This window comes from Octopus sinensis, linkage group LG1 (genome assembly GCF_006345805.1).
Source record: "Octopus sinensis linkage group LG1, ASM634580v1, whole genome shotgun sequence".
NCBI classification, from domain to species: Eukaryota; Metazoa; Mollusca; class Cephalopoda; order Octopoda; family Octopodidae; genus Octopus; species Octopus sinensis.
Window position 1 is genome coordinate 155,148,525 of NC_042997.1, and position 16,684 is coordinate 155,165,208.

The 16,684-nt window shown below is 36.6% G+C and overlaps 1 protein-coding gene across 3 annotated transcripts in view; it reads right to left on the bottom strand.

Annotated features, from left to right (window-relative positions):
* The window catches only part of LOC115214735 (multidrug resistance-associated protein 4), a 158,075-nt gene that overhangs the window by 17,498 nt on the left and 123,893 nt on the right, over window positions 1-16,684 (bottom strand). For all 3 annotated transcript variants that reach the window (XM_036505799.1, XM_029783767.2, XM_029783764.2), the window contains exons 13-18: window positions 14,711-14,807; window positions 12,380-12,592; window positions 8,014-8,189; window positions 4,653-4,927; window positions 2,668-2,747; window positions 1,356-1,506 (exon numbers count right to left, since the gene is read on the bottom strand). In XM_036505799.1, the coding sequence (XP_036361692.1) occupies window positions 1,356-1,506; window positions 2,668-2,747; window positions 4,653-4,927; window positions 8,014-8,189; window positions 12,380-12,592; window positions 14,711-14,807 (992 nt within the window). The remainder of the gene's footprint in view (window positions 1-1,355; window positions 1,507-2,667; window positions 2,748-4,652; window positions 4,928-8,013; window positions 8,190-12,379; window positions 12,593-14,710; window positions 14,808-16,684) is intronic.

The following is a 16,684-nucleotide window of genomic DNA, read 5'->3' on the forward strand; positions in this document are numbered from 1 at the left end:
TCCAGCTACAGTGTATCTAAGATTATATTATCCAACATGTACTTTTCTTATTTAAGACGGTAAGTTTAAAAAAATTTGGTTGCTATTTCTAGCTGGTGGAGTAACCATGTAGAAGCTTCCTTTGGCTTCTTTTTGCTGTCAATGAAAACAGATAAAATATCTTCATTGTTAACATAAATTACTGGAGGACATCAAGTCTGATCTTTATAAAACACCTTGTAAAATCAAATATTTGAGCAAGCCATCATAGCATCTGCTACATGATTGCTTGACCAACTAGATGTAGCAGCTAAATCTTCCTCAGATTATGTTAGACAATGTAGTCTTATAAACTCTTAAACAAACAAAATGATAATGACTAGAATGCTTTTGATCATATTCCCCCCAGATAATGTATGATCAAAGTTTAACCCTACACCATTCAAACTGGCCATAAATGGTCCAATATAGGCCTACCACACCTATCCAACTATATGATTGTAAAAATAAACAATCTCATCAAAATCTCAAAGCTACAAGTTACTGCATGATTTAATTTAGAACAATGTGAATAAATGGTGTGGCTGTGTGGTAAGAAATTTGGTTCTCAACCACATGATTCTGGGTTCAGTATCAAAGCGTAGCACTTTGGGTTAGCGTCTTTTAATATAGCCTCAGGCCAACCAAAGCCTTCTGAGTAGATTTGATAGACAGAAGCTGAAAGAAGCTTGTCATGCATGCATGCATGCATGCATGTATGTATGTATGTATGTATGTATGTATGTATGTACGTATGTACATACGTATGTACATACAAGAACCTGATAGTACATACGTACATACAATCAGGTTCTTTTACTGAATCACTAAGTTACAGGGATGTAAACACACCAACACTGGTTGTCAAGCAGTAGTGGGGACAAACAAAGATACATGCATATAGATATATACGTACATACATAAGTACATATGTATGTATGTATATGTCTATATGCGTATGTCTTTGTTTGTCCCCACCACTGCTTGACAACCGGTGTTGTTATGTTTACATCCCTGTAACTTAGTGGTTCAGTAAAAGCACCTGATAGAATAAGTACTAGACTGTAGAAAAAAATAAGTCCTAGGGTCAATTTGTTCAACTAAAACCTTTCAAGGCGGTGTCCCAGCATGGCCACAGTCAAATGACTGAAACAGATAAAAGATAAAATAAGCATTATGTTTGACAGAGTAATTTGAATGTCAAAGGGCTAAGCAACAATTTGTGTAACTGGATCAATGGAACAACCTATTTTTGGTGATTAATGCAAAGAACAGATTCAGTGGTGGTGGAAGAGAATACATAAATGGGAGAGAATTTGAAGTAAGATTAACCTTACCTACAGTTTCTAGTCTTTTAAGACTTCTTGATGTTTGAATATAGTATTGTCTTAGAAAAACAAAAAGCACTAATATGATAAAGGCTGCTATGAAAACATATGGATTGGTCGATCCGGTCACAAATATAACACTCAATGTCAAGAAAAAACACTGTAAAGAGACAGAGAAAAAAACAAAAACAAAATAGAATTTGATTAACCAATATTCGATATTAGCAGAAAAGAATTTATCAGAAAGATAAATGGCAATTTGGTGATTTGCTTTGCTTGAGAAGACACATCAAGCTGAGTGAAATTGTAGTCATAGGCAATGCTGGCGACACATGAAAAGCACCCATACCAGTAATACACGAGAGGCACTTGTACTGATGACATGTAAATAGCACCTGAGCCAGTGACATGTATTGTGTTGTCCGGAAAGTTCATGCCGATTTATAGTAGCTTACCTTTCGATTTATTTTAGAACATGGTTGAGTCCATAAAATTGGATTTGACTACACCTCCATTTAGAGCACAGTTTATCGTGGAAGAAGGTTTATGTTCCTATAACCTGTGTCATTTCTGTAACCCTTTAAAATGGAAGATAAGAAAGTTCATTTTTGGCACTTGATGCTTTGGGAACCAGACAAAAATTGCTGCAGCTTGGCTGGGATGTGTTACCCCACCCTCCATATTCAACAGATATTGCTCCTTCAGATTTCCACTTATTCAAGTCTCTGCAGAATAGTCTTAATGACAAAAATTTAAATTCCTTGGATGTCGTAAAAAGATACCTTGATGAATTCTTTGCCATGAAACCACATAAATTCTGGGAAGAGGGTATTTTCAAGTTAAAGGAAAGATGGAGATGCATTGTGCAACAAAATGGTTCATATTTGGTTGATTAAAAATATAATAGCAAGTATTTATTGACCTTTTTCTTTTCTTTAAAAATTGGCACAAACTTTCCAGACAACCCAATAAAAGGCTCACATGCCTGTGACATGCAAGTGGCACCCATGCCAGTGACACATAAAAGGCTCCTGTGCTGGTGACATGTAAAAGGCACCCATGCCACTGACACCTAACAGACACACAGTACACTCTGTAGTCTGGTTGACATTAGGAAAGGCATCCAGCTGTAGAAATCAAGCCAAAACAGACCAGAGTCTGATGCAGCCAGCTCTTTGGCTTACCAGCTCCAGTCAAACCGTCTAACCTATGCCAGCATGGAAAACGGATTCTAAATGATGATGACAATGATGCTAACATATTCAATGTGCACCTGTTTTACTCTATTTTTATGCAACATGCAAAACTAAGGAGCAAATACCTGTAGGAAGTCTACAATACTACTTGGTAGAACATCATCAATGAGACCCATGTCTTTGGAAAAGCGATTTAGAACACGACCTAGAAAAAGAAAAAGGAAAATGGCAAGATTATCATTTATAGGTTTAGTTTTTGAGTGTGGTTCTTAACATATGGTTTGACCATTAAAGTGTGTGTTTTGATCACTAAAGGTTAGAGTTTGATTTTTAAAATATATGGTCTGATCACTAAGGTGTATGGTTTGGTTACTGAAGTCTATGGCTTGGTCATTATAATGTCTAATGTGTGTGTATATGTGTGTGAGTGTGTGTGTATGCATGCATACATGTGTGTGTGTATTATAAAATCTATTATATAAAATCTGTTCTGTCTGTCTGTCTGTGTGTCTTCTAGGATCTCAAGCATCCTCCATTCGATTGTGCTCAAATTTGATATGTAGATACTGACGGTATCAGGGCGTGTATAAGTCTCGAAAAAATTTCAAAAATCGATTCCAGGTGAGAATGCAATCGATAAAGCCGTTCTCCCAGTCAACAGCCTTATCATTACTGGTACTTTAAACTCTTTGGTTGCATATTTCTGTGAATAAAATCGTTTTTCTTTGGAATAGAAAAAAGTCTATCTTTATTTCTTCTTTTGCTGGTGTCTCAAATTTAGGTTAAATCAGTGTTTCTCAAAGAGGAGGCCTATGGGATGGTCAGACAAGTTGTTTTGAGAAAATTTGGTTTAAATGTTTGACAACTCAGCACCGTCCATTGGACGGTGGGGTGGGTGGTCGTTTTGCTCGTATGTATATATGTATCTTTTGACAATGTTCATCAACAATAAAACCAGTAAATGGTACAAAAATTATTTGTGATATTTGTTCTGTTCAAATTGCACAGAAAAGCACACATTACTCTTGCCATTCTAAAAGCAGTGAACCAGTGAGGACCTATTGGAAAAATGTAACTACTGTGACAAAATACAATTTAAAATATAAAAATATATATGACAGGCCATATCACTACTATATAAAATAGATACATACATGTATACATATATACACAAATATACAAGTCCCTGCACACACACGCATGTAACAAGGTCTTAGACCAGTGGTTCCCAAACTTTTTGGGGTTGCTCCCCACTTGACACCCAGGCCACATTCCTAGCACCCCCACCCCAACTAACCATCACACAGACCTCTTTCTGAAGCAAATTCAAAGCAACTGTATTTTATGAATAAAAATTAACCTAAAGAACCCATTATTTTGTTATTTTTACATAAATCACTATTTCATTATCACCCCCTTTTTACATGAATCAGTACCCCATTATCGCACCACTTTTTTTCAATGCCCCTTGGAACTTTCCATTGCTCCCTGGGGGGGCAATACCATCCACTTTGGGAACCACTGTCTTAGACAGACAAACACAGCCTCCATATTTCTTTACTGCCCACAAGGGGCTAAACATAGAGGAGACAAACAAGGACAGACAAAGGGATTAAGTCGATTACATCAACCCCAGCGCGAAACTGGTACTTTATTTATCGACCCCGAAAGGATAAAAGGCAAAGTCGACCTCAGCGGAATTTGAACTCAGAACGTAACGGCAGACAAAATATCACTTTGCATTTCGCCCGGCGTGCTAACATGTCTGCCAGCTTGCCGCCTTAACACAGCCTCTATAACAGACTGAAAAAGTTATGAAAGAGCTTTGAGACAAAAAAAAACCCCAAAAAACTAAAAACATGATGTACAGTTTAACAAAGTTAAACAAACAAATTAATTAGTTAGTTGGATATATAACCAATTGACTAATAAAAGAGAAGTGGAACTGAACCAGTGCATGTGTTAATAATATTGGCATAATGTCTCTCCTTAGACACAACAAAATTTGTTTCAGCATATGAATTCACATAAAGACTCTTGTAAACCAGACACAAAAATGAATTTTAAAAAAGAATTAAATAAATGAAATAGAAATATAGAAGTATCTTACCAACAGGGTTTTCATCAAAAAAGGCTATTTTAGCACGCATTAAGCTGTCATACATAGAATTATGTAGGGTTATTGAAGATTGAATGCAGCTCCAATAGAACATGAAAGCTTTCAAGAGACTAAATACAAATATTCCTAAAGTGAGTGCTGAATAAATGTAAAGGTTTTGTTTAAAATCAATTGTTAAAATTGTAACATTTGTATTATTATAACCCTCGTCTAACAGTTCATTGTGCCTTTGTAAAGCAACATAGCGTAGTTGTTCCTTGTTGGACCTGGAAAGAAGAGAACAACAGAAGTTAATATAGAATCATCATTATTGTAAATCTGTAACATGATTAAAGGCTTCATATTTAGTGGGGAGGGAAGAGGGTCAACAAGGGAGTCTCTACAAGATCAATATATCTGCTTGAAATACCAGCCAAACACCTCTGAAACCATATTTTCATTTTAAGGAAAGAATGGCCCATTACATAATGTAGTTTTAGATAGCCTTACACAGACAAAAATGACCACAGCCAGAACCCCTTTTCTCGTGTTATAGTGGACCCAGAGCTAAACAACAATAAGAACAGCATCATCATTATGAATGAACTAACAGAAAAATCTTTGTTTAGTTGCTTGACCAGTAAGAATTAACAGTCACATTACATTCAAACTACCTTCTTACTATGTTTAAAAAAGGGAGAACACATTCAATGAAATATTACCTGAAAATACAATGGTGACAGATTGTAGAAAATCTACTTCAACAAATTCCTTCTGACTCAGCCTTTGGCAGGGACCCCTGATCTCTTATCTGGTGGTCAATGCGGATACTAGGGATAGTTAAGTGGTTGGTGACAGCTGTACAAACATGTACTGGGATGCTGTCAGTAAGGTGAGGGTTGGCAATGAATATAGTAAAGAATTCCAGGTAGAAGTAGGGGTTCACCAAGGATCAGTCCTCAGGCTCCTCTAATTCGTCATAGCTCCCCTGGCAATAACAAAGGAATTCAAGACAGACTGCCCCTGGGAGCACCCCTATGCTGATGACCTTGCTTTAATAGCTGAGTCACTACCAGAACTAGAGAAGTTTCAGGAGTGGAAGCAAGGTCTAGAATCAAAGGGCCTTTGAGTCAATCTAGTAAAACCCAGCCTCAGTGAGTAGGAAGGCAGACAAATCACAAAGCCCTTCAGGTAGATGGCTCTGTTTAATCTGTAGAAAAGGCATAGCAAGAAACTCCATAAGATGTATCCAGTGTAAGCTATGGACACATAAGAGGTGCAGCAATATCAAAGAAAGGTTAATTGAGAAGACAGTTTTTGTGTGTAGTAGATGCACAGAGGTAATAAACACCGAAGAAGTACAGAAAACAGATTCCATCACAAGCCAGGGTGAAAAACTAGAAATAGTTGATAGCTTCTGGTACCTAGGTGACCAAGTCAGTAGCAGGGGTGGATGCTCTGAGAATACAGCTGCTAGAATAGCTTGGGCAAAGTTCAAAGAGCTCCTACCTCTGGTAACAAAGGGTCTCTTGCTCAGGGTGAAAGGTAGACTGTATGATGCATGTGTGTGAACAGCCATGCCACATAGCAGTGAAACATGGGCTGTGACTGCTGAGGACATGTGTAGGCTTTAAAGAAATGAAGCTAGTATGCTCCTCTGGGTGTGTAATGTCAGTGTGCATACATGACAGAGTGTAAGCACCCTGAGAGAAAAGTTGGACATAAGAAGCATCAGATGTGGCATGCAAGAGAGACGACTGCACTGATATGGTCATGTGTTGTGTATGGATGAGGACAGCTGTGTGAAAAAGCGTCATACCTTAACAGTGGAGGGAACCTGTGGAAGAGGTAGACCCAGGAAAACCTGGGATGAAGTGGTGAAGCACGACCTTCAAAGTTTGGACCTCACAGAGGCAATGACAAGTGACTGAGACCTTTGGAGATATGCTGTACTCGAGAAGATCTGGCAAGCCAAATGAGACCATAGCTGTGACTGTTACCAGTGTTGCATAATCAGCCCATTTAAAAGTACCCTTCAGTTGTCCAGCAATATGCTGTGTTTCAGAAGACCTGTTGAGTCAAGTGAAATCATTGTCATGGCTGTTGCCAGTGCCACCTGACTGGCATCATGTGTGTGTTCGATGCCAGTGCCACCTGACTGGCTCCCGTGCTGGTGACACTCTCGGAGTTAGGAAGGGCATCCAGCTGTAGAAACCTTGCCAGAATGGTTTGGAGCTCCTGATGCAGTGAAACCGTCCAACCCATGCCAGCATGGAAAGTGGACGTTAAACGATGATGATAATGATGATGTGCACAACATTAAGGTTACTCCAGCAACAGTGATAATCTTATACCAGTACTAGCAAGACCACATAATCAATTAAGACATTGTAAAATGAGCCAACACAAGACCACTGAAATTACTGAAGAACTAAGATTAAAAAAGTCACATACTCTGTCTACCAGAATAACACCGTTCTAAAACAGCTTTCAAAGGGACAGGATGAAAATTACATGGTGCAGAACATTCACAACTGACATGAGGGAGGTAAATATCACATGGCTCAATACGGAGAAAACCACAGCCAACAGAAACCAGAGATATCAACTTGCTGCTCAACATGCTCAATGAAAAAGACAGACACTAATAGTTCATAGGCTCAGGAACAGTGGGTGAAAGCACACACTCTAAAATTTTTGGTAGGCAATGAATATGCTTTGAACATCCTCCTGAAAAAATGGGTTTGCATCCCGTAAGTAAATTTCATTCCCACATTTATGTGATAGTCTGTGCAATGCTACACTCGGTCCTCACATAACACTGATTTAGGCGTCTATACAGTGCTATCAATTGTTGACTCAGCTCAATATTTCCAGGCAAAATCAAGCTAAACAGGCAGGAAGAAACATAATAAAGAATGATGTAATACATTTTTTTAAAAATCAAGAGTGGCTGTGTGGTAAGTAGCTTGTTTACCAATCACATGGTTCCGGGTTCAGTCCCACTGTGTGGCACCTTGGGTAAGTGTCTTCTACTATAGCCTCGGGCCGACCAAAGCCTTGTGAATGGATTTGGTAGACGGAAACTGAAAGAAGCCCGTCGTATATATGTATATATATATATATGTATGTGTGTGTGTTTGTGTGTCTGTGTTTGTCCCCCTAGCATTGCTTAACAACCGATGCTGGTGTGTTTATGTCCCCGTTACTTAGCGGTTTGGCAAAAGAGACCGATAGAATAAGTACTGGGCTTACAAAAGAATAAATCCCGGGGTCGAGTTGCTCAATTAAAGGCGGTGCTCCAGCATGGCCGCAGTCAAATGACTGAAACAAGTAAAAGAGTAAAGAGAGTATATGAATAGCAATATCTTACCACATGGCTATCCAAAAGTCTGTGGCAACACAGAATAGAATCGAGATGATGAATGCACTAAAAGTAAATAGCCCAAAGATAAAATGTGCTCCAGCTTTTAGATATTCGTAATAAACATTAAATTTGACATGTCCAGTTTCAGATGTTTCTGCCTTGATTTGTACAGGCTCAGGTTCCTAATGAAGGTAAAATATAAAACATTTTATTTATTCATTTTTATAGTTTTTAATGATAATTAAAAATAGATGAAAGTATTTGACATGAAGAAGAAGTATATAAACATTGTCTAGTGGTTAGGGTGTTGCACTGATGATAGTAAGATCAAGGCGGTGAGCTGGCGGAAACATTAGCACGCCGGGCGAAATGTGTAGCCGTATTTCGTCTGCCGTTACGTTCTGAGTTCAAATTCCGCCGAGGTCGACTTTGCCTTTCATCCTTTTGGGGTCGATAAATTAAGTACCAGTTACGCACTGGCATTGATCTAATCGACTTAATCCGTTTGTCTGTCCTTGTTTGTCCCCTCTGTGTTTAGCCCCTTGTGGGTAGTAAAGAAATAGATAGTAAGATCATGGTTTTACTTATAAAATATAATGAACTTATTGTATACAATGCTCCGGTGTACTGTCCAAAACTCCCTGGATAGTTTGAGAAAAGGTTGTATATGGTTTGAGAAAATCTGAGATAGCTATACTAAGTGTGTAGAAAACTCTAATGTAATCTGAGATGACCATTCTTTGTATATAGAAAGTTCAAGTATAGTCTAAGAAAACCTATGCGACACCCATGTTAAGTGTGTAGAAAGCTTATATATAGTCAGAAAGAATCTATTAGTTTTCTGTACAAAATGTGTAGAAGCTTGTATATAGTTTGAGAGTATCTATGAGATTACAAAGCTAATGTAGAAAGCTCATACATAGTCTGAGAGAATCTATAATATGGCCATTCTAAGATGTTTTTGAGTCAGTGTAGATTTGAAGTGAGAGCAGTTCATTTTATTTGAAGGCTTATCAATAATTCATCATACAGAGCACATCATATACAAACTTAATTTGTCACTAATTCTCTTTTTATATACCTCCAAAACACGTGACTTAATGAGTTTACTTCATGATTTACTCGTTAACACTTCAGCAAATTATAGAAAAGCTAGATTTCATCAAAGCTCCTTCAAAAACAAAGCTGAAGTGCATCCAGTGTTGTCTCTTACACTTACCAATAAAAATTTTACTTAATAAGAAATATAATAATATTATTAAGCTTTTACCACATGGGTAAGCATAATTTAGCTCTTATAACATTTTAATCATTAATTATACTTTCACCTATTTAACTGAATAATTTATCATGTGGATTAATATCTAATTTGTTAGTATATTTTTTGTATGAATGGGAAGTGCAAGTTGTTACGTAATCATAGTAATTTGTTTGGATGTTTCATGAGTGGTGATAGTTGTATTTGTTTCACCAAGCACTTCAGTTTTTTCAGTTTTTCTGACTCTCCCTCTCCCTCACATGCAACACCACCAACATCAATATATCCTGATCTTTGGCAATATGTTAAAGTGTATTATTATTCCTAAAAAGGGATCAACTCTCTGATCTTGCCAACTATCATCCTATCATCCAACATCTCAAAGGTCATCGAGACAGCCATTAAAAAAACAACCTTCTCCCATTGCCTTGAATATCTCTACAAACTAGAATCTACTGAAGAATTACTTTCTTATGCACTCATTAGTAGGGCTCATGTACTTAAGAAATTTGGTGAAAACAGTACCGCTGTTTTTAACAGCAGTAGTAACAGCAATAAATCATACACAAAATAAAACATGTCAAGTAAATAACCCAGTTCTTCACATAGCCTAATCATGGATAACACACAACTAAAATCTTCACAATCACTACAAAAAAACTAGATCTCACAATCTCTAATAATCTCTTATCACAACTCCACATATATAAAACATAGCTATAACTATATTACAAAGATCAGAGTCTTTGTAATTTCCCAAATATTTCAGCTTTGAAATCATTCCTAATTCTCTACAAAGTCATGTGTACAAGACAATGCTGCTGCTATCCACAAATATTCTAGCTCTTATTCAAAACCAATTTTGTTAATTGCTAAAAATTCAATCAGCAGTTTCACATACTATTTTACAAATGTGCTGTTTCTGCACTATGCAACTAAAATGGCTCTGTTTCCCTAAATTAGCCAACTGCATACTCTGTCCACTTGGGCCCTCTTGCCTAACTTTCTTCTCATCCTTGCTGTATTTCACATCCTGAAACTCCCTAAACACTTTCTTTTCAGAACTGTAACACACCCTCTGGAATTTACTACTAACTCACATTTTATCTGTAGGTATGCAATCATTTGGACCAAGTCTCTGATCTCAATTTAACCCAATATCTTGCAATAACCTATGAGTTGTGGTTTCTTACTTATTTCTCTCACAAGAGTTTTGAAAGCTCTTCAAAAATGCCATGGATACTGTCCTTCCTTTCAACTAAATTATTAAAAAAATCTTATAATTCTGTTTTAATAATGATAAGAATAACAACAACAATAATAATAATAATAATAATAATAATAATAATATTAATCATCATCATCGTCATCATCTCCATCATCATCATTTAACGTCCATTTTCCATGCTGGCATGGGTTGAACGATTTGACTGAGGTCTGGAAAGTCAGCAGCTGCACCAGGCCCCAATCTAATCTGGCAATGTTTCTACAGCTGGATGCACTTCCTCATGCCAACCACTCCGAGAGTGTAGTGAATGCTTTTTATGTTCCACCAGCATGGGGTCCAGTCAGGTGGCACTGGCATTGACTATACTCAAATGGTGCTTTTTACGTGCCACCGGCACAGGAGCCAGTCAGGAGGACCTGGCATTGAACATGTTCGGATGGTACTTTTTATGTGCCACTGGCATGGGAGCCAATCCTATCACTTTGGTTTAACATGCTATCAATTCTTGGTATTCATAAAACATCAGCTGCATTTGATCCACAAATGTCATGAACACTGCTTCTACTCATTTTAACGTTTTATTTAAGGAGTCAATGGAACATTAAATCAATATCAGAAATTGATAGAACCTTAATCTTTGTTGTTACCATATTTCTGTTGAAATTCAACGCCTTTGTCTCAAATTTGAAAATAATGAAGAATTTAGTAAGATAACTTCATCATTAAGCTGGAGTTTGGACCATAAACTAATATGAAATTTTGATAGAAAGCTTGAATTTAGATCACTTTAAATAAGAACTTTCTATCATAGACCCAGAAGCAGTCTCAGCTATGGTGGTATCAAAAGGATTAAGATAACAATGGGAATAAGTAGAAGATTAAAACAATAACAAGAATTAATAGCAAGTTAAACCAAAATAACAGGAATTGATAGAACATTAATCAGAATTATAAGATATTTTTTCATAATTTAGTCAAGATAGGAAGGGTAGTATCCATGGCATTTTTCAAAACATGTAAGAGAAAAATAGGTAAGAAACTACAACTCAGTTCTATATTTAAAAGATGAGGAATTATGTACATTGTTTAAATTATTTACAATTGACGGATATTGGCTGGAGGGTATATCAGCCGAAACGTTGTGTTAACAACAGACAAGATGAGGACAAATATCCGTCAATTGTCATCATCATCATCATCATCGTTTAACGTCTGCTTTCCATGCTAGCATGGGTTGGACGAATGACTGAGGGCTGGTGAACCAGATGGCTGCACCAGGCTTCAAATGTAAACTACAACTCATATGTTATTGCAAGATATCAGGTAATACTCAGAGAACTCCACTAAAGGCACTCAAGAGCCAGGTGGTAGTATTAAACCAGGTGATAGATTAGGTTTATCATCCAAGAACAGGTACAAGTAATCCAAACGATTTTCACAAAGTTTCTGTCTAACTGGTTTCACTCACAAGGTCTGGGTTGACACAGTGCAATGGTAGAAGGCATTTGCCCAAGAAAATACACACTAGAATCAAATTAGGGATTTCTTAATCACACAATCATAATACTTTCTGCTATAGGTACAAGGCCTGAAATTTTTGGAGAAAGAGCTAATTGATTATACCAACCCCAAAACTCAACTGGAGCTTATTTTATTTGTCCCAAAAGATGAAAGGCGAAGTTGACCTCTGAGTAACTTGAACTCAGAACATTAAAATGGAAGAAATGCTACTAAGAATTTTGCCCATTGTGCCAGCAATTCTGCCAGCTCACCACTTTAAATCACACAGCTATAATAATTAAAATGATTGAAAGGAAGAGATAGAAAACCATTAGAATATTAATAAATTAAACCAGATTAAAATAATAACAAATTAAAATTCTTACAATTTCATTCCCAATTGAGCACAAAGACAACATGGAACCAATCCTGTTTGAGAGGTCTGTCATAGATGTTGAAGTTTCCCTTAAATCAATGTGAGAAAGAGACTTTGATACATTTTCAGATTCTTCTCCTTTATCATTCTTATTCAGCAATGCAGCAAAATTGATTCCTGATTCCAAGAGCTTATCAAAGGAACCTTCTCCAACAAGCTTTCCCTGAAAATGGTATACATGAAAATCTTAAAATTATTTAGTAGTAGTAGTAGTAGTAGTAGTTGCAAGTGTTATATAACATATGGGGATGTTTATACATGCAATAAATGAGATGTGGGGGAAAAAACGAAGTACAATACAAGGAATGGGCTAAAAATGTATTTAAACAATTAGCAAAAGAACTCAGACACACAGAGGATGAGAAGTTTCTACTAAGAAAATACCAGGATATCCAAAATTTTGGCAATCTTCAGCAAACAAGATTCTCTAAAATAGCCCTTGATCATCTTCAGCCTCAGCATAACATTCATTCCCCATCTCCTAAGTCAGTAATGTATTTATTTTGTCCTCTTGTAGGTTCAGAATGAAACCATGTAGGCTCTAGTTCTCCTTTTGAATTGACATAAGGTTTAGGCATTCCAGAGGAATTGTTGTCACTTTCCGAGGAACTTCCACTCATTTGCTTTTGCTTCCTTTTGCCTTTTTTTTTTCTTGTTCTCCCCTATAGTTTCTCTCTATCTTCCAAGATCCATCTTCTCTCCATTATTGAAAGTTGATGGATTGAACCTTTGCACCATAATCTCTGGCAGTTCTGCACATGGAAGAACAGAACCTTTAGCTTTACAGTGACCTACTTTAAAATCTTTCTGACACTGAGGATAAAGCAGTCTTGTTTGTCTGTTTCTGTCCTGGTTATTCCCGTAGCTGCAATTAGTGTTGTAACAATAGATAGCACAGCTATGGTCTTCATTTCTTGAGCTCCACTTTGTTTTGCCTTTCTTCTTCTTTTCAGCAGAAGTTCTCTCAAATGGCCTTATCACACATGTAGCACATGAACCTTCAATTTTGGATTCTCAATATGGCTGACCTTTTCTCTCCTCCCACTAAGGGATAAAACTCCTGGATTGCTTTATGGTCACTGAGATCATCAATACCTGGATGTCAGCAAATCCCACCCAATGATATTTTTCTTTTTTTTTAATTTAGTGCTTTCAAAAAATTCTTTTGGTGGTGAAGGAGTCATGCTCACTGCTATTGCTATAGTGGCTAACATCTCCTCTTGCTACCATATTTGTGGCCATTTTGCTTCATAACTCATCATCATCACCATTGTCATCGTCGTCATCATCATTGTTTAATATCCATGCTTGCAGGGATTGGATGGAATTTGTGGAGGTGGATTTCTCTACAGCCAGATGCCCTTCCTGTTGCCAACCCTCACTTGTTTCCAAGTAAGATAACAGTCCCTGTTATGTTTTCATGAAAGACTGGAAATGAAAGACACTACTTGCATGATGGTGACATTTGTTTCACAATTATCTCATGAAGTCAAGGCAAGGAGACAGTAGTACACACACACATACCCATGCTCACACACACAGACACATGCATGCATGCACACACACAAACACATACACATATGATGGGTTTCTTTCAGTTACCATCAACTAAACCCAATCACAAGGCTCTGGTTGGCCTGCGGCTATAGTAGATGACACTTGCCCAGGGTAGACTGAACCTGAGACCATGTGGTTGGAAAGTAAACTTCTTACCACACAGCCACACTTGCATCTAAATAGTACAAATGGCTATCATGCAGACATTAAAATTAATGTTTAGACAAATTTTCTTTTCCACCCCAGATAATGAATCACCATTGTCAATGAGAAACAGAAACCTTTTTTTGTCTATAGATGATTAGTTATGTTATCTGCCTAAAAGTCTTTTCAGTTAACTCAACCTCAGTACAAACCTGAACACTTTTAGACTTGACATACCAGAACCATCTTCAGAATAGCTATCACCTCATCTTAGCTAAGGTTTTTCCAAGTCAGGTACAACAGCCCTAGTAGTTTTAGATCTTAGAAGTTCCGCAATAGTCCAGTTCTGTATGTTCAACATGGCCCAGTTCTGTATGTTCGACAATGGCCCAGTTCTGTATGTTTGACAATGCCCCAGTTCAGTATGTTCTGCACAGGTTAGGTACAGACTGAACCTTCATGTCCTCTTATTTAAACATTTCATGTTAGATGGCTTACAAGCAGTTAATTACAAACAGAGTGTAAAGTTACATTAAATAAAGGCTCAGCAAATTTTTTATTTATTGTTAAATAAGTATACCTGGTCAAGGATTATAATGTGGTCAGCGTCTGGCAAAAACTGTAATTGATGGGTCACTAAAATACGTGGTTTGTCTTTTAAGTATTGATTGATGCAACTATAATTAGGAAAGAAAGAGAGAGAAAGAGAGCAATTGATTAGATGAACCCCGAGGTAAAATAGATCTTAATTTTTATATTTATTAATTAGTCAAAGAAGGGAGGGATGTGATCATGACTTTTAGAATCCCACTTAGATTGAGGTCAATAATATTTAGCTTGGCTTATTCTGTTAGTTGACCACACTTTCAAAACTAACTAACTTTGTGTTCAAATTCACCTACAGTGTCTGTTTCACTTTACTATTTTATTTCCCTCTTTTTGTTCTAGTTTTTTTGTTTTAAAGAAAAATTATAATTTCAATTCTAAAATGTGAAGCATATTTAGCCTAAATATCTTTCTCTTCTGCACAGCCTTCAGCACAGAAAAAAAAAAAGGTTGAATTTCATTATAGCACCAGCTGGACGAAAGACAACCTTCCTCTCAAAATTAATGGCCATGTGCCTAAATTAGAAACATCAGAATCATTAACATGTCAGACAAAATGTCTAGCAGCATTTCTTCTGGTTCTTTACATTCTGAGTTCAAATCCCACTGAAGTTAACTTTACCTTTCATCCTTTCAGGATTGATAAAATAAAGTACCAGTTAAGAACTGGGGTCAAAGTAAACAATTAATTCCTTCCCCTAAAATTGCAGGCCTTGTGCTAAAATTAGAAAGAAATACAGGTGATTTTGGAATACCTGGAATCTTGCATGAGTAGTAGGCTTGCGACCTGTAGCCTTTGGTACCAAGCTACTTGTTCTCTTCAACAATCAAATACTTTCCTGACAATTTTGGCTATGCCCAAGAAGCAAATTTTTTGCAACAGCTCTACTGAACATGCTATTTCTATTTTCTTAAGAGGGAACATAGTAATTCTAGTTAAAGCTGATCACTTACTGCCTCATAATAAATACAAATACATATTCGCATACCTATGTGCACACATATACACTCATGGGATGTCCATAATATCAGCATAGGTATACACATACACATACACACATACATATTTCTGTATGTGAAAAAGATATACAAAGATCACAAAGTTAAGGAAATATATAAAAATAAATTTGTTCTTTTTATCTATTTATTTTAATCCTTTCCCATGTTTTTTTAAATAACATGTTAATTAAAAAAAAAAAAACATAGCAAAAGGATTAAAATAAATGGGAAGAAGAAAGAACAAATTTATCTGAGAATCAATAGAAAATGTTCTAACAACTATTAGCATTTATTATATTCACAATAAAAAGGGAAAATATTTTAACAATGTAGCCCCTTATTCACTTGGTTTACAAATAAGATAGGATGGTTAGAGCTCTAATCAGTGGAATAGCTAATAGGAGAGCAAGGGGAGCAATCACTCCCTCACCCCAGCACATTTTTCTAAATTGGCACCATTTCAACAATTGAGAAATTAATAAAAAATTGTTTGGTATGTGTCACAGCACCTTTTTTTTTTATATATGTGCTTGCTCCCAATAATGTTAGAACCCTGCTAAGCCTGTGGCTCTAATGCCTTTGTTCTGTGAGATCAAGAGCCAAAAGCAAATAAAAACAGCATGCACTATTTTTAATACCATTGTCTACATTAACCTCAGTAGCAGAGTTACACTGTCCATGACCACCTAGTCTGATTGGAATGTCACCAAAGAAACAAAAATTCATGTGATTATGGCTGGAACACTTTAGATCATAAATCTGCATAAATCCAGGTAGGAATAAGGATAAACAGCAACAACCACCATACAACAATACAGTAAAAACAAAAAAGAAAAGTTAATGTAAACAAAACGTAATTTGGTGGAGAGAAAGAAATAGAGGAATGGGTGAGAGAGAGGGATTGAAAGGGAGCAGAAAAAAAAGACAAACACACACATACTACACAAAT